The sequence below is a fragment of the Pleurodeles waltl genome, chromosome 6 (genome assembly GCF_031143425.1).
Source record: "Pleurodeles waltl isolate 20211129_DDA chromosome 6, aPleWal1.hap1.20221129, whole genome shotgun sequence".
Classification (NCBI taxonomy): domain Eukaryota; kingdom Metazoa; phylum Chordata; class Amphibia; order Caudata; family Salamandridae; genus Pleurodeles; species Pleurodeles waltl.
Genome location: NC_090445.1, coordinates 1,524,889,844 through 1,524,912,279, shown reverse-complemented (window position 1 = coordinate 1,524,912,279; position 22,436 = coordinate 1,524,889,844). Strand labels below are relative to the sequence as shown.

The 22,436-nt window shown below is 42.7% G+C and overlaps 1 protein-coding gene across 3 annotated transcripts in view; it reads right to left on the bottom strand.

Moving 5' to 3' along the window:
- INTS11 (integrator complex subunit 11) overlaps positions 1–22,436 on the bottom strand; it is a 194,762-nt gene that overhangs the window by 63,461 nt on the left and 108,865 nt on the right. For all 3 annotated transcript variants that reach the window (XM_069241076.1, XM_069241075.1, XM_069241073.1), the window contains 6 exons: positions 14,486–14,624; positions 13,665–13,729; positions 12,332–12,521; positions 10,738–10,821; positions 8,253–8,342; positions 3,045–3,207 (listed from right to left, as the gene is read on the bottom strand). In XM_069241076.1, the coding sequence (XP_069097177.1) occupies positions 3,045–3,207; positions 8,253–8,342; positions 10,738–10,821; positions 12,332–12,521; positions 13,665–13,729; positions 14,486–14,624 (731 nt within the window). The remainder of the gene's footprint in view (positions 1–3,044; positions 3,208–8,252; positions 8,343–10,737; positions 10,822–12,331; positions 12,522–13,664; positions 13,730–14,485; positions 14,625–22,436) is intronic.

Sequence of the window (22,436 nt, the reverse complement as noted above, 5' to 3'; positions counted from 1 at the left end):
ATGCAGGACGACTCCCATGGGCCCTGGCGTCTTCTCACCCGGTGGGGAGACAGAGCGGACCTACTGGAGCACAGTGACGTACTCCTGGGCAGCTGCTGCGTTAGTGGAAACGTTAGTCAGCAGACCAGTGAAACAGACATTGCAGTTGGTGCCTGCAAGATGCGAGGAAGTGGTTCCTCCACTTCAAGGGGAGATGCTGACGGCTTGGAGAAGTGCTGAAGGCCCTCCAAGGCTTTTAAAGGACGCACAGCTACATGATTTGTTGGGCTGTAGTGATTGTTGGGACAGGAGCTGGTAGGTGGGAAGGGTTTTGTGCCAAAGTCCACCAGCTGTCCGCAGTTTTTGCTTCTTCAGCTCTTCTTGGTCCTTCCTCTTTTTTGTCAGAAGTATCTGTTCTTCTAGTGTCAGGGGGCCACCTAAATACTCACTTTAGGGGTGTTTAGGGGAGTGCAGGGCCTAAACCTGTAAATTCTTGTACATTTATTAATGCAATAAATCTGCAGGAATGCAAGGACAAATACCATGGGTGACTTTTTTGTGACCTACAAATGATTTGAGGCCTAGTCTGGAGTCTCAGCTAGATGATAAGAGTCCATGGTGCTTTGTGGAAGGAAGCCATTGTTGAAAAACTGGTATTTCAACTATAAACATTTGCTTTTGTTTGGGGTGAACTAGTTTTTTATAGGATGGAGAGTGTGTATGTGATAACAAACTGGGCCCATTCTCCTAAATGGGCAAGCTGTTGCTTGAAGACAAATTTAGTGCTCTTCCAAACAAATATTGTTTAAAGCAGGTTCTTGAGTGATTATCACTAATGTCTGAAACCTTAAACTGTAAGATTAGTGTAACCTGTCTGTGAGGTTTTCATAATCAGAGTGATAGCACTGATGTATGAGCTTCTAAAATCTGTCCAGCTCGGCTGTACTGACCGAGACTGTGAGATTTGTGTCATTGTAGGCTTTCATCCTGCCACTTACAAGGTGGTTGTTTGTCATAACTTACAACTGATATCTGATGAATAAAAGGTGAAAGGCAGAAGTGCAGAAATATGTTATGATAAGTGATGAACCCTATGAAAATGCATTTTTTTTAAATTCCACAGCCCAAGCCCCTCTGCCTCTAAACACCTCTTGAGGAAGTACGGCTCACTTGACTGCTTGCTGCAGGTCAGGGAAGGCATTACACCTCACCACTTTCAAAGATCACTGGCCAACACTGTTGCTATGATCCTCTAAATTATCCCTTCCATTTTAAGTATTTCAATTGAAAGTTGACCTAGGATTTGTGCTTCCATATAAGAGTAGAGGACCACCAATGCAATTTTAACAAACTGACACGCAAACAAAAGACAGGTCATATCAAGGGAAAACAGTGGCATAGTGTGGTGTTCATTCCGTTTGCTGAGATACGTTTGCTTGTAAAGAGCTAGGTTTTCTGGATATACTATGTAAAATATCTTGTTACAAATTTTCTAATGATCCCTGTTGAAGGTTAATCTACGTGTAAAATTGGGTATTGCTTTGTGGTCTTTTCAGATAAACTATCTGTATAAAAAACACTATCTGTATAAAAAGAAATATGCTTAGACATTTTTCTAACAGACAGTAATAGCCTGCCAATTGTTTTGAAAAGTGATCCATGACCTTAATCACATTCACTCTTCACTCCTTTATTCATTGGCCACATACCCTCAGCTTTGATCTCCATACCGTCAATAGTTCTGGGTATCTCCTTTGTCAGTTCTATTCACCCCCTCTTTGTAGCACCTGCTTTTTAACTATATCATCAAAAAATAAATATCAGATGGCATAACACAATAGGTGTGTGCGTGAGAGGGAGAGAAAGAAAGAGTGTGAGTGCGTGTGAAACATGTTTACAAATCAGCCATTCCAAGAAGTCCGTAACAAAAAAGAAATAAAAATTACAACAGAGTGAGTTAAGAGTGATCTGAAATTGAGAGGCAAATGTTAAGTAGTGTTGATTAAAACTGTGAGATTAAGACTTGTTGGTTTTGATTTTGAGGAACCACCTTACAGGAACTGACAAATTTAGGCGCCAGATAGATGACCTTTTGTTTTGAGACTCGCAATTTGCGATCTGTTTGGGAATCGCAAATGACCTATCTCATCAATATTCATGAGGTAGGTCGCAATTTCCAACCCCACTGGGAATGGCCACACTCACAGAGATGGTGGCCTGCTGGGGACAGCAGCTCACCATGTCTCTGACAGTTTTTTTAATGAAGCAGTTTTATTTTTGTATTTTTTTTTGTTAAATAAATTCAGCCCGTTGTCCGTAAAGGAAAATGGGATGCATTTCAAACAAAAAAATGAAACTTTTTTTTATTTTTTTTTCGAGTTGGCAGTGGTATGTGGAACGAATGCCTACTTTGAAAAAATATTTGGGAATCCATTCACAAAGGGGAAGGCATCCCTTGGGGACCTTCTCCGTTTGCGAGTGGGTTAACACCTATTTGAAACTGGTGTTAACTGCAATTGTTTTGCAATGGCATTCACGGTCACAAAACATTCATACACACCATTCAGATTTGGTATTAGGAAGGAACGCCCTGAACAGGTCCCTTCCTGCTACTGAATCGCAAAGCTCAAATTGTGATTTGGTAACAAGTTACCGAATCGCAATTTGGGCTTTGTACATCCCAAGAAACATTTTTCTAGTAATTTGTGACTAGAAAAAATGCTTGGTACATGTGGCCTTTAGTGTTTAATTTTATATTGATTTTTAGCATCCACTTGCACTCTACGCTTCATGAAGGGCAAGTGGAAGAAAAACTTGAAGCCACCACCAAGGTTCTGGTACTTTTAACAGTTTCTGGATACCTTTTTGACACAGATGTAAGGGTATTCCCATTGTTAATCCATATAAATCAAAGAGGTTGTGATCGGATGGAAGTACTGTGCACGTAAGTAAGGAGTGTAAGTCAAACATTTTTGTGCGAATCTGGAATATAGAGAAATGCATTTTTAACACAGTTTAGCAATACATTTCTAAAGGCTATTGTTATTAAAGGCAGGCTGACTTACTGAACTCTTGTTCTATCTTCTGCTTTAAGAAAACCATCTTCTTGGCTTCACCATGCACCAGCAGCACGTTGCGTGGCTCCGCTTGTCGGATAAGCTGCATAATTCCCTTAGCATCTGCGTGAGCACTGAATGACATGTACTCCACCTGCATCTTCACCTCCAGCTGGGGAAACAGTCATAAATACAGTGTCAGAGAGTAGACACCCTCCGGTCTATGAGGAACTGGTCTAACACAAAATCTCATACCTTACAAGGCACAATGGACAGAGGCAGGCATTGGAACACTGCCAGTTTTTTTGGCAGGCTTGTGACTCTAAAAGACTGGTGGCGTGCCAGTTTCATGGCAGGCAAACGTATACCTAATTCACCTTACAGCGCAACTGCCTTTCCAAGGCATGTGCTTGTTGTCCGATCTCTGAAATTCCCTGTAGAACTCCCTACAGACCAGAAAGCTCAAAACAATGGAAACTAAAGTATTCGTTCTATGGCTCCAAATTAACCTAGATCCACCTAGGCAAATAGGTCTCAAGCAAAAACCTCCTGAGGTAGACATAATTTTGAGGACCCACCAATTTCAGAAGAGTGAAAAGCAAAATAAATTGTTCAGAGAAAAACACAATATAATTTTAGAATACATGACGACTTGACAGAGTCTCAAGCTCTATTTTTTTTGCATTCACTCACAGTTGACTCTTTGAATACTAGATGACAAATCACCTTTGTTTTAAGCATCTACTCCCACCTCTTCATTTTGTCATGATAATGTCTCCCCACCATACTTTCTTGTAGTCCACCAGTAACCATTTATTAACTCTCTACCTCCCTGTATCTACATTTTCAGCCTCCCAGAATCCACCCCATTTCCCCATAAATTGTCTCTGGCTTTAAGAATCAATCATCATTTTAACAAGTTTAACTCAGTGTGAGTTTTTTATTGCATATCCTACTATTCAGCTAAAACAGTCAAAGTTCACAGGGAATTATAAACCTGGGACAATATTGGTCTTTTGTTCTTTCTTTGAATGATCTTACTCTTTTGTATACTGCTTTGTGCTACTTAGTTGACTGCTTAAGAGCATGAGAAGTTGTACTCATTAGAAACTTTAAAATTAAAGAGTACAAAAACTTCAGGAGCATGGACTGGGTTGATACAGGAAAATGTACTACATTTTTAGCACTGAGTGGACTGTTTTAGGCATGCAGGTTACAGGACCGTGTAAGGACCCTGATCTCACTCTTACTTTCTACATTTTCTCTTCCCATTGCCTGTGCTCTCTCCTGTCAACGTCCTTTTTAGAAATGGGGTCTCAGTTGGCAGTCAGTTTGCACTCTGTCCAAGCAGGGACTCTCACACTAGTCAGGGGAAGGGAGATACACACCTAGGATAACCCCTGCTCACCCCCTTGGTAGCTTGGCACAAGCAGTCAGGCTTATATCAGAGGCAATGTGTAAAGTATTTGCACCAACACACACAGTAATACAATGAAAACACTACAAAATAGACACCAAACCAGTTTAGAAATATAGTCAATATTTATCTAAACCAAACAAGATCAAAATGAATCAAATCCAACATACACAAGTAAAGTTATGAATGTTTAAAATAAAAGAGCCTTTCTCCATAGAAAACAATGGATACGTTGATATTATACAGAGTACCTGGTGTGTGTCAAAAATAAAGCAGCACGGGCGAGCGTGAGCCGGACAAATCAGTGATGCGTCGATTCCTTACTCGCAAATGAGGCCGTATGTCGTTTCTTCTCCAGTCGGGTAGGCGATGCATTGTTTTTCTCTCCCACAAGAGAGCGATGCATCGATTTCTGGATTGGCACCTCAGACCCAGGCAGGTTCAGGTCGATTTTGACACTCAGCAATGAGGTGTGCAAAACCCAGCCACACGGTGAAGCGGAACTGTGCTGTGTGAGGCTTGCGTCGATTTCAGCCGCCGCAAGCAGGTGTTGCGTTGTTTCTCCAGTCACGATACAGGTGATGCATCAATTTCCGAGCCACAATGCAGGTGATGCGTTGACTTCTCAGCCACACTGCAGGTGGTGCATCGTTTTTACAGGCGTGTTGCGGGTGGTGTGTCAAACATTTCCCTGCGTGGCACATGCGTGTGGATTTCCACTGTGGTTCCACCAGCTTCACCTTTCAAGGGCCCAGGGACTGGAGATGGCACCACTTAACAGGGTAGGAATCTCAGCAGAGAGTCCAGGTGCTGGCATCGGAAGTCTTTGATGGCTTTGAGACTTCAAAACAGGAGGCAAGCTCAGTCCAAGCCCTTGGAGATACTTCACGAGCAGGAATGTACCACAAAGTCCAGTCTTAGTCCCCTTTTAGGTAGAAGCAGCAACTGCAGGCCAACCCAGCAAAGCATAGTCACAGGCAGAGGGGCAGGACTCCTCATCCAGCTCTTCTCCTTGGCAAAGGTTCCTCTAGGTTCCAGAAGTAATGTAAAAATCTGGTGTTTTGGGTCTTCTAATTAAACCCCTTTTTGCCTTTGAAACAGGCAAACTTAAAATGAAAGTCTCTGTTGTTGACAAGATCCTGCCTTGTCCAGGCCTTGCCCCAGACACAAACCAGGGGGTTGTAGATTACATTGTGAGGTCCACAGGCACAGCCCATTCAGGTGTGTCAGTTCCTCCCTCCACTCTAGCCCAAATGGCTCATCAGGATATGCAGGCTATACCCCAGATCTCCTTGTGTTGCGGTCTAGAGGGAATTCACAACAACCCAACTGTCAGTCTGACCCAGACGTGGAATACACAAGCAGGCAGAGGCACAGAATGGTTTGGGAAGAAAATGCCCACTTTATAAAAGTGGCATATTCAAACTGACAATCTAAAAACCAACTTCACCAAAAAATTGTGTTTTTGAAATTGTGAGTTCAGTGACCCCAAGCTCCAAACTGCTATCTGCTCTCAAAGGAAAACTGCACTCAAAAGATATTTAAAGGCAGCCCCCATGTTAACCTATGAGAGAGAGAGGCCTTGCAACAGTAAAAACTGAATTTAGCAGTATTTCTTTCTGTCAGGAATAAAAAAAAAAAACATATCAGCACATGTCCCACCGTTAACATACACTGTACCCTGCCCATGGGGCTACCTAGGGCCTACCTTAGGGGTGTATGACATGTACAAAAAGTGACAGTTTGGGCTTGGCAAGAGGGTACACTTTCCAGGTCGAATTGGCATTGTGAAACTGCACACACAGACAAAGCAGTAGCTGGTCTGAGCCATGTTTCCAGGGCTACTCAGGTGGATGGCACAATCAGTGCTGCAGGCCCACTAGTAGCATTTGAGTTACAGGCCCTGGGCACCTCTAGTGCACTTTACTAGGGATTTAACAGTAAATCAAATATGCCAATCATGGAAACGCCAATTACACATACAATTTACCCAGAGAGCACTTGCACTTTAGCCCTGGTCAGCAGTGGTAAAGTGCCCAGAGTACCAACACCAGCAAAACCAAAGTCCAGCACGTAGTCAAAACATAGGAAGCCGAGGAAAAAAAAAAAAGACAGGAGAGAACACACAAAGGATGCCAGGTCTAACAGTCCTTCATAGACGCCTCTCCTGTCACAGCCTCCTGTCATTGTCAAACTCTCCTATTACTACCCCCCCATCCTCACATCACCCACCTCTCCTGTCACTGACCACACCTTCCTGTTTAACTCTCCTTCTTTTGTAAATGCCCCTATTTTCCCATCAGTACTTACCTGTATCCTGTCATTGTCAGCCTGTCACTGACCACCTCTTGTTTTCTTCTCCTGTTAGTGTCACTCTGTCACTGCAACCTTTACCGTCACATCTTCCTCACTGTGGATCAACAGGAAGCATGACTTTTGCTAGCTACTCCAGTCCTGTCCAAGTAAACCGAGGCTAGATTTGGCCCACCACCCCCGCTCCTTCAACCACTTCCTTGAGCTCTACCAGAACTGACTGGGCCAAAGGGAATGAAGAAATGTATACAAAAGCCCACTGCCCAAGCCAGAGACACTGTGTATGAATCCCAATACCTCTGATTTAGGAACTTGACACAGCATTTTGGAAGCACCTTATTCACATGGGGGAGGGAGCAAAACAATCTAAATATGCTTCATAATAAAATCTTCAGTTTCAGGAAGAGCTCCAGAGAAAATGCAAAAATATACAGTCTAATCACATTAGATTTGTCTACTTTCCTAAGGCGAGAAGTCAACATCGAAAGAAGATGCTACTTTGTGTATTTCCATCCCTGGTATGAGTACTAAACATATAAGCACTTGGAGTGAGTACCCTCCACCCCTGACCTGGCACGACTGAGTAATCAGATTATATGAATGGGGAAAATGCTGGTGGGTCCTAACATCTCTCACCAATCCATTACAATGGGGGGGGGGGAGAAGATTCTTCATCACTGCCCCATCCACCCTTCCTGAACCAGAGTCCCTTGACCTTGTGTCCTCAGCCTCTCTCTCTCTCAGTGTTTGCTCCTGTACATAACAATTATCGAATTGAGGAAGAAGATTCACCGTAAATACTCAAAGGAGATTCGACAGTACAAGCGATGACAGTAAAGAACCACTCATCAGCTTAGAGATGTGTACAACAGCTTTTACGTCCATGGACCCCTGAGAACAATGGAAATAAAGATGTAAAAACTCAAAGAAGCCCAAGAGATGACACGCACAAAGGTACTCCTGCACACACACAGAGTCCATGACTCACTGGAGATTTCAAGGGCATTCAAGGTTATTTATAAAGTAACAGAAGGCTGGATTGCAGTATTCCATGTGATCAGGGTATGTGACGCTCCCAAACCGTGAACGTGAGTGGATATCTGAGTCTTAAACTCACAGACTAGGGGCCTGATTACGAACTTGGTGGATGGGATACTCTGTCACAACCATGAAAGGTATCCCGCCTGCGGCATTATAAGTTCCATTATATCCTATGGGACTTGTAAAAGGGCAGGTGGGATATCCGTCATGTTTGTGACGGAGTATCCCATCTGCCAAGGTCGTAATCAGGCCCCAATAAGTAAGATCGAAGGCGTGGGGCAAAGAAGTTGAATGTGTGCAAGCTATATTAATGCAAGTTATATGGCCAGTGAAACAACAGGTAACCTCATGATATATCAGCTTATGGCTCGGGAGGATTAATAGGATGGATATTTACAAAAGATCATGAATCCATCTTGAGCAATATAGGACACAAAGGACCTTACCGTCTGCCTTCCTTCCATCTCCAGTTTCCGTTGGCCATTCAAGATCTTATGTCCAACTGTTCCCTGAACACAGTAGCCTGGCATAATGACCTGCAAGAGAAATGGCAGGTAATAATTAAGACACATTGAACAGAGACTCTTTATCTTCATTACTAAACGAGCCTCCATGTTTTGGAAACAGAACATGTTCCATGTGTAAGGGTATGGCGTTATGTTTAATCTTAAGCAATGAACAGAAAATACATGCCAATTTAAACTTCAGTTTTGAAACGCCCAATTGTGATATTGCAGTGCACATAATTTAACAGTGGAGGAACGGATATATGCTGTGCAACTGTTCATCAGAACAGGACTTAATAACACCTCTTTGTGAGTTCCTAAACAATGCATACATTTTTCTTTAACCATTAAAATTATCGAAGCTTTTTTTTTTGCACATATAAAAAAAGATCTCCAGAGTGGCCTGTAGTAAACTGGATCATAGCAAGAAAATAAATACAAAAATAAAAAAGCTATAGAGCCACCGCACTACATAAAACAGTGTACGCAACCCACAGATTATGCAGTGTGCTTGAACTGAACTTTAGATATATACACCAAAGAGGGGCAGAAGAGGGGGTGATAATTCTCCTTTCTAACACTTACGTCTCCTCAATAAGTTGCAGGACCAATGCACAGGAACTACTACTTGGACCATATGAATGACTCAATGGTTGAACAGACAGACAATGGCAGAAGAGAGAGAGAGAGCCATAGGGCACTTACTAACTTTCCTGGGATCATAACATTTCAAGTTGTGTCTGTGCTCTCTACCCATCAGATATAAGACACACCAAGAAGTGAATGGTACAGTCCATTTATGTAAAGAACAAGAGCTTATCATTAATCAGTACTATTAACCTTGCTGGGAATTGTATGCCGGCATGTGCCCTCAGATTACCAAATTTCTCTCTCTTATGTTTTTTAATCACCAAACACCTGGCACTTTGCAGCAGAACTGACTGCTGGCTATCAAAGCATGGCATCGCTCCTATAAAGAAGATCTGATTCAACAAGAAAAAAAAGGTAAGAGCTGCGGAAACCCAATACTCTCTGCGGGTTGGGATAGGCTTTGCCAGTGACCGCATTGAAGGGATGGATTTGGAGGGGTTGTAAGTGGGATTTGTTTGCATTTATTGGGAACCTGAGGCTGCTGAGCAGAGGCGGTAGCCTCGGTGTGGGCATGGAATTGGCGCTTGCCTGTGCTCTCGATCAGCCAATTGTCAATGTAGGTGGGTGACAGCTATTTGGGTGAAATGCCCAAAGGGCTGGAGTCCTCACTTTCCTCTATGGGGCCCGTTTTCCAAAATGGTCAGGCACACCAAGAAGGATTGCTGCTGTATCATCTCCAACATCTCTCCAGTCGATATTGCAGGGTCTTCTTCGACCAAAGTGAGGCAGGCTTTGCAGGCAGTGTTGTTCCGGTTGGGGGAAGAGGCAGGAATTACAGACCTCATGGAGGTTGGATCATGGGTACCTTAAATGGCACTTGGGACAATACTCAAAGAGTGTCCGTTCCATCACCCTATATGCATTCTCTGCATATAAGTTGTGAAAAACAAGGAGACGTGAGAAGGGCCGAAGCTCTAGTGGTTGGGAGTCAATCGAGGAGCGTTGGTCTCCAAACTTTATCACAAAAGTGCACGGACAAGCTTTTTCCCTGATCACCGGTGTCAAATTTGATCACATGGGCCTGAAGGAAACTGCAGAGAACAGTCAAGTCTCATAGCTTGGTACACGTCCGAACCCAATGGTGGGAAAAAATATGTAACAAGGTGTTGGTGCACAAGAACACTGCCAACTAAGAACGGAGTCATAGTGCATCCAGTAACCTAAAATACCTTCTTCAAAGAAAAACAACTTCCAAACGTCTAAGGCCAACACTAGATGGTTTGAGTAAACTACCATGTGTCCCGACAACAACACATGCTACAAACATATTTATGAATGAACCTTACCTTTTAAAAATTGCTTGCACTCTTAAATAAATGCATTTGCATTTGTATTTCGAATGTACTCAATCAAGCAGCTTTTTCCACTAATCCAAGTTAAAATTTTGAAAATACTGCTTATTAGTTTGCACGCACCAAGTATAGCAAGCAACAGTATTTGTTTAATCGCCTTTCTATCCTTCAGTCGCAACAGTAGTGAGGCACACATTTCAGTGGTTCAAAAAATATGAAGGGATTTGGCCACTCTTTAAATGCTCCTTTGTTTCAGTACTAAGTCATAGAGATAATCATGCAATAATTGGGCGGTTACAGGAACTAAACATTACGGTCAAGCTTAGGTGGGAGTGTCCCAAAAGTTGTAGTTTAGTAGTGTAGGCACTAAAATATGATGTTTTATTCCCCTTCGGTACTATAGAAAACCTATACTCATAAGACAGACCACAAAATGTGTTAAGCTACACAGAAGGTAATCAAAAATATTTTTGCTCTCGTACCATATTTTTTTCATTCCCTGCCCATTTTTTGAAGATCAGGAGAGATTGTCCAGCGTGAAGCATTCCAGGTGTTGCAAAAACAACCTGTGGAGAAAGAATTGCAGGAGAGTGATCAACCTTAAATTACACTTTCATAGATGACCAAGGCTTAGAAAAAAGGATGGGGTAAATAAGTCTTCTGTTGTGACCCATATTCAGATACTCATTAGATTTAATGACGACCATGAATAAGTGGGTGCAGAAATGTCCAGTGCCATCTAGTTTGTGATAGCGAATCCAAACTCCACATCTTCACATTGAAAGGAGTAGCTTTCTACGACAACTCCAATTTTTATTTTTATAACCAAGTCTCATTAGACTCAACAGTACATCTCATTACAATCATTCTTTCTCTAGCCTATAGCCACCCAATACAGACAGGTTGGGAAAAAGACACACAAAACATAGTAGCAACCACCACTAAGTCAAACACACAAAGTTAATTATCTGATTCTACCACGTTTGAGTTTAGGCTCTCCTATTCTATAATAGGAGACAGTTACTTCTTCCTTTCTTTACTTCCAGCCCATAGGGTGCGTATGTTACTTTCTCCAACCGTTTCTCTTTCCTACTGCATTGCAGTGTTGCCTAACAAGTTCTCCTTGTTCTTCCACCATGGTTTTTTGTGCCCTTGATGCTAGCCCTCTTAAATCCGGCCTTGTCTTACCTGACCATAATCCCATGTTACTACTGGTCCTCTATTTTCTCCTTTCCTATTTATATCAAAGATTATATGCACCACTGTTTTCTTAACCCTAAATCTAGATTCAGGGATTACAGAGTCAGGTAGTCTTTCCATTCAATTCTGACCCAGGTTTACCTACTCTTTTTTACGAGGGTCTGATGATACCTGTACCATATGTCTGTAAGTATTACAACTACTACAACCAAGCAGTTTTGCTTACATCATTCACCTCTCCCAGCTACCACAGGGTGGGTTTACTTTCAGCGCCCCAACATACCACTGTCTATGGTTATTTGCCTCCTGCCTGCCATGACCCCTGCAGCCCCCTCTTCTTATCCAGATTACTTGATACAAGCCCTTGCTTAAAACTATGATTCAAGGTTAACCAGCCTGAGCTTGTATCATGGCCAAGGGATACCTACCTCACTGCTCACTCTTACTCTCAAACCGAGGGTTACCACTCTAGTTTTCCACCATCTCCCCTACTTTCTTCCAAGCCTACTTTCTCCTTTCCTGTGTACCCTGATCAAGTTTCACATTTCTGTTTCTCTTTCCTATTTCCTGGCCAGAATCACCTGCCCTCCGATATCTCTTTACTATGAAGGTCAGAGATTACTTTTCACTTTAAGTCTTTTTCCTAACAGGGACAGGTGTAACCTGCTCCATACGCCTTACGTTACTGCGAGTCAGATTTGACCTATGCCATTTTATTCCTATGAATACATTCATAATCACTTTCTTCGTCCTACGAAGATGCAGTGACCCCCTTCTCTTCTCATACCCTACTTCAGTCTGGGGTTACCCTTGCTCTTTTCTTTATTATGCTACAGTGGACTACAGTTCCCTGCTGCATTCTCCTCTAGTTCCTACCATGGGGCCAGGGTTGTCGGCAAATGCTCTATCGAAGGCCTTGATGTGCTTAAACTCAAACATGTTTCTCTGTACAAAGGTCTTCCGGATCTTCTGATTGGTCCACGTAATAAACAGCTTGTAGTAGTGGTTTGCCTTCTCTGTGAGTCCCGTTGAGAAGTAGATTGGCGCCTTGAGGTTCATCCTCTCCCTGCCAGAGAATTAGGAATAGTTAGCCTCTAATACACATGAGCACTTTAAAGACCCAACTTGAATACAAACTTTCCACCCTCCAATCCTGCTTCAACCTACATTGGGTTACTCTTTGTGCTCATACTGAACACTCCCAACCATAGCTACATTTTTTGCTACTGAACTCAATTCCCCTCCCTGTTTTCTCTGCTGAGGACTCCACTCTTGATATTCGCTTGTACAAAGTCAGGTTTAGTGTTCAGAATGGCAAAATAACTAGTTTGCATCAGTGTTTTTAGAACTAAATGGCTGACCATTTAATGTAGAAAATTCCTAACAGGCAAAGGCCAGACTCAGGCAGCCCATGCCCTGTTGGTCTCCCACATCCATGAGCCAGTCATGGGACCGCTGATTTCTTCTAAGACCATCATCTCTCTATGTGATGGGCAGACTGAAGTAAATCTTGTTTTGACATGGCAAATTCATACAAGAGGTACAGTGCCCCTCACAACTTCCCCTCCACTGGGCTATCAAAAATGTTAAAACGTGAAGCAAATGGAACCAGGTGGAGATGCACTAGTCTCCTAAAAGACACTTCTAAATGCCCCTTTAACTCACTTGGCTTTACCGAAGTGCTCCAAACTTTCAAGAGTATATGGACTAACGTGATGCATATCTCTCTTTATGGCCATTGAAGTAACAGATCCTCTACTAAGTTGTAACAGATACAAAAAGATCACTATTAGTAAGAAGATCATCAGTTTCAACAGTGACGAGGTAATCATGTAGCCAACATAAAATTATAAACGTATTTAGTAAGTAAACACCGTATTACAAACCATTCATGTTGCAAAGCAGGGCAGCAGAGGGAATTGGAGAGAACAGTTTGGAACACTCGTCAGTTAAACAAGTACCAGAAGGGAAAGACACGCCTTGCTTTACAAGAAAATAAATCAGCTTTAGTTCTGGTTTGAACAAAAATGATGTTCATAAAGTGTTCCAAATTCTTTTTTTTTTTTTTTTTACGAACTGGCAAATTGAAAGAGCCCTAGAGTGTTCAATTTACATCAGTATATTGTTTAGATAAATGGCAAAGAAATAGAATCAGTACTATGAAAATTGAAATGCCTGCCTGTGAAGTTATAGTTATTTTAGGTCATACCAAAAGGTTTCAAGAAGGATGCAGAGTTCCTGTGCCCTTCCTAGAGCGAAAACTGGAATAAGAACCTGTGAGTGGAACATAACAAGGATTAAGTGCAGCTACAAACAAAAAATTAACAATTAATTCACATAAAATATACAGAATACACAACTGTTCCAGGAGCAAGAGTGCTCTAGATGTTAAGTGCTTAAACTCTGTGGCGAGGGTCATAGGTACCATGTCCTCACATGCCATGCATGACACCTTTAGTCAATCTTCCCTTTTAGCCAAAACCACTTTGCCTAGACGGCTTTTTAGTCTGCTTTTCATTACAACCATAATTCCATAACTTGCAGAATGTTGGTTTTATTTTTTATTGTAGTTTTGTACAGCGCAGAAGAGGCACTAAGATACATTAAAAAAGAGGTTTACATGCGCAGCAGTATTAGAGCTATAAATATTAAATACCAAAATACGCCTTTCAGAGTTATGCATATGACATAGCAAGATACAAATTAAGCGAGTTGCAATTAAGTCTTGATAAGTTCAGCAACTGTAAACCAGTTTAGGCAACGATTCTGGATAATAGCCGTGGCATACAGAAAACGCTACTTGAATGTTGTATCACAGACAAAGAAAGTTACATGGTTTGGAAACTAGCCAAACACTAAAAAACCTGTAAGATTTAGGACTGTGACATATGTGCTTTTGAGACTATTTGGAAAGGAGGGGTCAAATGATGAGTGGGTAGGGGATTCCAATTTTTGGGTGTTTGGCATTTTACTGAAAAGTGGGTCACAGAGAATTGATTTGAGCTAAACCTGAAGCTGATGGAGACATACCTTTCCACCGCGCTCCACGGTCTCATGAACCTTTTTCAAGAAGTCTCGTTCACGGCAGCGCTTGGAGTCCCGGATGGTTGTGGCATAAGTGGACTCGCTGATCAACACATCGGGCCGACATTTGTCGATCCATGCAGCGCTAGGAGCAAGAAAAAATAAAATAAAAAAATAAATAAAAAATCACACCTTTTGTTATTACTGTGAACCACGACGCTCTCACTCCCATGCCTTGGAGAGAAGGTTCAGATACAACAATATTTAAAAGCTATGCAGTGAACATTACCAAATGTCCAACATAAGACGTTTGGGTTTCAAAGAGCTGTAACTAGAAGCTGCCACCATTGCCAAATTCAATGTTACTCAACTTATCAACCTCTCCGGTACACAAAAAAATGAATTAACGGCACAATTTACTTAAATGGGTGGCCCACAAGTCACACAAAGTGCAGCGGGTGCGCAACATATGAAGATATCCAACTGACCCACTGTTCAACTAGTGTGCACAATGTTATCAGCTTGCAAATTGACATGGCCCTTAGGCTAGTAAATTCAGATTTAACCCAGGAAGAGATGTGCTATTTTTAAGGGACCAATGTCGCTACATCAAACTCCGTAACATATTCTTTCTAATGATCTTGGTAATATTATTAATTATAAAAATGAGAAATTTGTTGATGGCCGACATCTGCTGGAACAAGTCCTGTGCCACAGAACGCAAGCTATACTTCACTGATGACTAGACTGAAACTTGTAGGGCAATGCCGTCCACACTTTTTAGAACAACAGCCCAATTTTTTGAGCAATAAACTTTCATGACACACGTAGCTTTGCAAATATTGCTTCTGGCTACAGTTTGCACAGAAGTGAAATTGAGGTCCTCAAAGAGATGATACACCAATACCATTTACCTTGACAAACTTGCAGCACTTGCTTTTATGTTGTTTATTTCAGATCAGTTCCCGCAGCCTGAGTTTGGCTGCAGCCTGCAGTGCCCTGGTCTTGTCAGCTGCACATGGCTCTCTTCAGCGTAAAAGGGGGAGTAGGCTATGTAGATAATTTAATGTAATTACTTGCGAGACAGTATTTCCTGAAGGCCTGTGGGGCTGAGTTAGAGTCATTCACATTTAAAGCTTGGGCTTAATTTGAAACTCACTCCTCCTCAGCCCTAATGGTCAAAATACTTTGTTTACAAAGTAAATCCACCGGATAGGCGCACTTGTCTTCCCAGTGATGTGTGTTCTCAGCACTGTCCTATTTAAATCATGTTAAAGCAAATTAACCACTAAAATATTTCCATATCTTCAATGAATATGAGTCATCATGTTCCACTTACTTTGTAAACAAAATATTTTGACCATTAGGACTAGGGAGGTGCGAATCTTTTATTGTCTGTAAAACAATCTGAAGAAGTCCAATGGGTTAAAACATCAGGTTATTTATTTACACATACTTGGACTTTCGTGGCCCACCAAAAATAGGCTTGCGATCCACAGTTTGGGAAACGCTGCTGTCAGGTATTGCTTTTCTTTCCATATGGCGAAGATTAGACAGCAATTTGGCTTGGACTGTTACTATTCAAGCCAGACCAAGACTGGTTTGCATGCAACTGGTCTCTTTCCAAAGTTGCACAGTGGGCTCAAAAATGATGATCCGGAAAAAGCCCTAGCAATTGCCTGATGACACTTTGGCAAGCACCCCCTTCTTTTTGTTGTTGCCAACTAGGGAGTGGATGACTAGATCTGAAGTGAGGCATTCTGCATGCATGGATATAGCACAAAGACCAAACCTGGTCAAACATGACTGAATATACATCACACTATTCCAAAGAAAATGTAACACCTTTTTATTGTAACTCCAAGCAAATTTAAGTCCAATCTATGAAAAGGGAGATAGATTTACTAAGAGGGCATATTTATTATCATGCTAAGACACTACCACAGGCTAAAAGCAGACTGTAAAAACAAAATATATCTATACATATATGCTATTATTAGCAACTAATAATTTAAACCAAGGAAAAACAATTAAGCATTGTAACTGTAAATGTATTTATGTAGTGCTTACGACTCCCTGGCGAGGCATTGAAGTGCTTCTTTCGGCAAGTAGCACACTAACTCGGAACCCAAGATTAGTTGTTAGTAGGTTAGCACAATTTTTTTGTTTTGTTTTTCCTTGTGCATTAGTTGTGTTAGGATTGTGCTCTTGATTTCTTGTCTTTCTAAAACAGTAGCATATATTTCTGTTTTACCATTTTAAGATTGCAACACACTTTTGGACTAATAATTTGAGTTAATGTGCAGGCAGCAAACAAAGAAGCAACAGTCACATTAAATGAATAAAGAAGGGAAAGGAATCCCATCTTTAATGATTAGCCTACACAAATTAACAGATAAATAGAAACTGAGATTTAAGTTCAGCATATAATCCGCACATTTATCACTACAATGCTACAATTCATAGCAAATTGAAAATATAGATACCAAGGATTGCAAATAAGCATGATACCGCTCATCATGTACTCCTCAGAAACTAAATCTTAAGGGGGTAGGTATTACCTTAATCACCTAGTACCTCAATACCTCGTGAAGATGAAAGACCAAGATGGTTCTAATCTGACTATTTGTATTTTTAATTAGATTTTAAGCCGTATACAAGTATTCTGCACAAACAAACATTGATGCACATTTATCAGGTGTAGACCTTTCAACAAATAAACAGAACACAGGTTCACCAGGCGTTTGTTAACCTTACAAAGTTAGCCCATACGTATAAGCATTTCAGTCCCCCCAAGATCTTTTGATGCTGCTCAGGGCAGTAAAGGGATTTATATACAGCTTTTTCCGCGGTAGCACAATAGTCCAGTCCGTGTGCCCATTCAGCCATTGCCGGTGCCTGTGTAAAATGCAATACCATGCTATGCCCCTCTTAGGAATAAGGAAGAATGTGGCAACAAACAGTCTTGTATATCAACTTCTCTCCTACCCCATTCACCCATCAGCCCAAGTAGGATCAACTTTGGTTCCAAGGTTACTGTTTTGCCCATTACCTGGGATAGCGTGGTGCCTATGTTCTGCCAATATGGTTGTATGTCAGGACATTCCCATATGGCATGCAAGAAGGTACCCATGGACAAGTGACATCATAAACACTGCAGGTTTAGGTCACTCTTCATTTTATTAAGTCTTGTGGGGCTGAAGTATAAGCAGTGAAGATATTTAAGTTGGATTAATCACAATTTCTTGACATCGCGGGCATCCCAAGGGCTATTCTGGTTCCACCAAATTTCTCCCCGTCCTGGGGGACCCACGTCACACTCACACATTTCTCTTAATGCCCCATGGGGTCCGGGGTATTATTCACCAACGTGTGGTATAAAGTGAAAATGCTTACCCTGACCATATGATCTGTAACATGCGTTACCAAGGAGTTGAGTTGTGGGAGGGTTTTTGTGGGATCGAGGGAAGCCTCATGTGCTTGAAATGTGCACATGGCGGTGGCATTCCAGAATTCCATTTATACCAATTGTATCAACATGCCCTAAAGACTTCCAGCATGACTGTATGCTTGAGCAAGCTCCTGGTCCAAGGTGCTTCATGGCACCTAGTCTACAACAGAGCCTGGTGCCAGCAGGTGAAAACAGTTTGTGCTGAGGGTGAAAGGATTGTCGGTGTGTTGGCACCATAAAGGTGGTTAAGTATGCCACGGTGTTCAAGGGCATAGAGCTCCAGAGCGGTCATACTATCTTGCAAAATGCCAGTCCTATATTGGTACAAGGTGATTAGGCAGTAGTATAGTTTTATATCTGCAATCCCCAGATCCCCATCGTATGGGTTGAATACGAATTTACAATCGGAGATACGCGGTAGGCCGCCTCCCCAAAGGTATTTCACCATGTCTGATTGTAGGGTGTGGAAAAAGGCAGGGGGTATATTGTGGGGGTAATTCTATAACGAGTAGAGGAGCCAAGGAAGCTCTATCATCTTAAACAGTGCTCCTCTGCCTGCTATATTTAGCAAAGACTTCCCCAGTGATCCAAGTCCCTCCATACCAGAGCAATTAGGGGTGTAACATTTAGGTTTAATGCCTGCGGCTGGGTGACTGTGATGTGCATCCCTAGGTAATGTTGGGCTTCCCACTCTACTGGGAAGGTGGCCTTGATGTCCTCTTGTGACTCGGTAAAGGAGATTAAGTAGATTTAGGCCAGTTCACGGTAACACTGGACTGGTGTGTGTAAAAATTGTAACATAGATAAGAGTTGGGGCAAGGAGGTCTCAGGATCGCTGATGTGAATTAAGAGGTCATCAACATATAAAAACACTGCACTCGCTACCATCAGGCCAGCAGAACACACTTAGATGGACGTCTCGCCGAATCCACTCCGCAAATTGTTCAATGACCAGAGTGAATAGGAGAGTCAATGGGGGCAGCCCTGCCTTGTTCCTCGGTCAATGTTAAAGGTCGGGGAAAGTGTCCTGTTCACTCAGACCCTCGTCCACGGCTTCGAATACAGCACTTGGATGTAGCAGTGGAAGAGGGGGCCAAAGTTAATACATTCCAATAGACGGAAGATAAATGGCTAAACAATCTAATCAAATGCCTTTTCGAAATTGGTTAGGGCTCTAAGCTCTGCCTCATCTCTAGTCAAGGCTCCTGCGTTACTGATGCAGAGAAGCCAGTGACGAGTTCCACGGCCCACCAAGAAGCGGTTCTGATACAGATGTATCAGAGATTGAATCATCTCCACCAAGCGGTTTGCAAGTACTTTGGCTAGGATCTTGGTCTCCATGTTGATAATGGAGAAAGGTCTGGAGGATTCATATACATCTGGTGGCTTCCGGATTACTAAGATTGTGGCTCCCCGTAAATCGGATGGGAGCTCCCCAGATTTCAAAGGGTTATTATGCATGTCCAGCAAAGGGGGAACCAACTGTGATGCATGCCTCTTATACATTTCCAATGGGAAGCTAATAAGCCCAGGCGTTTCCCTGTAGGAAGCGCCCGAATAGCTTCCAGAAACTCCTTTGAGGTAAATGGTTTATCTAGGTCGTGCCTTCACGCATGTGAATTGTTGATAAACAAGACTCGATTATCAGGTTGCCCTGCTCAGCCACGGAAGTAGGGTGTTCCACATATAGAGAAGTGTAGCAGTTTCAAAATTCTTGGGCTTTCAGATGGGATGCCATTAGCATTAAGCCAGTGTTTGTAGTCAGGCTGGGAACTAGTCGGAGTTCTTGTTCTCTATGCACTAGCTAGTGTAGTAGTTTCCTAACCTTATCCCCCATCTCGTACAGCTTGTAATACATAGCTATGTGCGACGGGGTCACCATGTCATGTAATGTCTAAGCACTAGCCTTTTCAGTTCTAACTTGTTCCTTGCAGTATCACTAGGGGTGTCTGCAAGGCCCCCCTCAGCAGCACATATTTTATGTTCTAACACAGCTATGTCCCTACATTTGTGTGTTTTGGCTGCAGCCTGGTGGGATATGATCTGTCTCCTCACTGGGACACCTTTAGAGCCCCGAAAAGTATGTTAGACCAATCCACTGTGACTTTTTTGGTGCTGAAATGATCTGAAATCTTTTACAAACTACAGAAATAGGTTTCTTATAAAAACAAACATTGTAGAGGTCAAGGAAAAACAGGGATTGTCATTCTGGTCTGGTCAGGATATTGATCCACGCTGTATGCCACTTCACTGCTGACCTCAGCCCTGTCTCTATAACCAGCCAAGGAGATGGCGGCAGACACCTATTTTCAGGTAACAGGATTGTGTGCTCCTCTCAAGGACTGAGTACAGACAGACTGGGCTATCACTGCTATGTCGTCACTACGAATTAGGAGTTCGATAGGAATCCTATGCACATATTATTCCAATATGGTTGGATGGTTTACTTTCACCTCACTGGTCCTAACAATCCTAATGCTGCTATGTCTCATTGCCCTAACAATTGCAGCTCTTGCATTTTATCGTAGATTACAGTCTTTACAAAAAATGTATTGAAAACTTTCCTGCAACGTCTTCTTTGGCCTATGTGTGTGTATGAGACTTATGCTGATGGGAGGAAGGGGTGAGATTTGCCTACCACGACTTCCCTTGGAGGTCACTCAGTGTCATGCGCCAGGCTGCCACAGATCACCTTTGTTTTATGTTTGAGTAAGAAGCTACTAGCCAGCTTAATGGGTAGGGCTGACAGCTGCCAATTCGGTGTGGGATTGACTCAGTCACCCACAAATGGTGGTGCTGCCACCCCAAATCCAGCAGTCTTGTTCCAATAACAAGAGCCCTACGACAGAGCCAAGCATCAGTCATGGCCAGGTACCTGGCCTACGCTGCCAGGTCAACCATCTTGTGTGTTAAGGGGTAGCTAAAGTCCAAACAGGGATCCTTAACTGAGTTGATGTCACCACTGTTAGACCTGTCTTTTTGGCTTCTGACTTCCTGTTTTGATCCTGTGCTGAACTTTGTTTTTGCTGGCTTTAGGACTCTAGGCACTTTACCACTGCTGACCAGTGCTAAAGTGCAAGAGTTCTCTGTCTAAATTGGATTGGTAATTGGTTTATCCTTGTTTGGCATATTTGATTTACTTATAAGTCCACAGTAAAGCGCTCTAGAGGTACCCAGGGCCTGTAAATCATATGCTAAAAGTAGGCCTGCAGCACTGACTGTGCCACCCACGAGTAGCCCTGGAAACAGGTCTCAGACTTGCTACTGCAGTGTCTGTGTGGGCAGTTTGGAACTGCCAGTTCGACCTGACAAGTGTACCCATTTGCCAGGCCCAAACCTTCCCTTTTGCTACATGCAATTCACCCCTAAGGTGGGCCCAAGGCACCCCTATGGGGAGGGTGCAGTGTATTTAAGAGGTAGGACATGTACTGGTGTGTTTTACTTGTCCTGATAGTAAAACACTGCTTAAGTAGGATGTCACTATTGCAAGGTCCATCTCTCCCATGGGTTAACACAGAGATTGACTTGAAATATCTTTTACGTGCAATTTCCCATTGGGAGCAGATAGAGATAAGGAGCTCGGGGTCTCCAAATTCACAATTTAAAAATACATCTTTTGGTGAAGTTGGTTTTTAAATTGTAAATTTGAAATTGCCACTTTTAGAAAGTGGGCATCTTCTTGCTTAACTATTCTGTGCTTCTGCTTGGTTGTGGAATACACATCTGGGTCAGGATGACAGTTTGGCTGTTTGTAAATTCAATCTAGACAATCACACAAAGGGAGCTGAGGTATGCCCTGCATGTCCTGATGGGTCTTTTTGGGCTAGAGTGGAGGGAGGATCTGACACTTGCACCTGAATAGGGCTTTGACGGTTCTTACACAAAGCAGTCTCCAACCGCCTGGGGTATGTCTGGGTCCAGGCCACAAAAGGCAGGGTCTTGTGCACCACAAAGTCTTTCCTTTGAAGTTTGCCTACTTCAAAGGAAGAAATTAGTATATGTATTGGGTCTCTGAGACCAAAACTTCAGGACACTTCTGGACTGAGGACATTCTGCCAGGAAGAAGAGCTGGATGCTGTAGGAGGAACTGCTACTCTGCCTGTTGCTTTGTTGTGCTGGCCTGCTGCTTCTGTCCTGGACTTTGCTTTCTACGTCCTGCTTTCCAAGGTTCTCCAAGGGCTTGAACTAAGCTTGACTCCTGTTAAGAAGTCTCAGGGACATTAAAAGACTTCAACTGCCAGTGCCTGGACACATCTGCTGAGAGTCCTGACTTGCCAAGTCGTGCCAAATCCAGTCCCTGGGCCCTTAGAAGTGGAAACGGGTGTCCTGAGGAAGAAAATTCACACATCGGATCGTCGCTGCTGAAAATCAACTCATCGCCTGGCTTGCGGTAGAAGAAATTAACGCACTGCGGCTGAGGAATCAACGCAGCACCTACCTTGCGGTGGAAGGATAAACGGAGCGCCTGTAGGACCGACGCAGCACCAGTTCCACAACGGCTTGCAT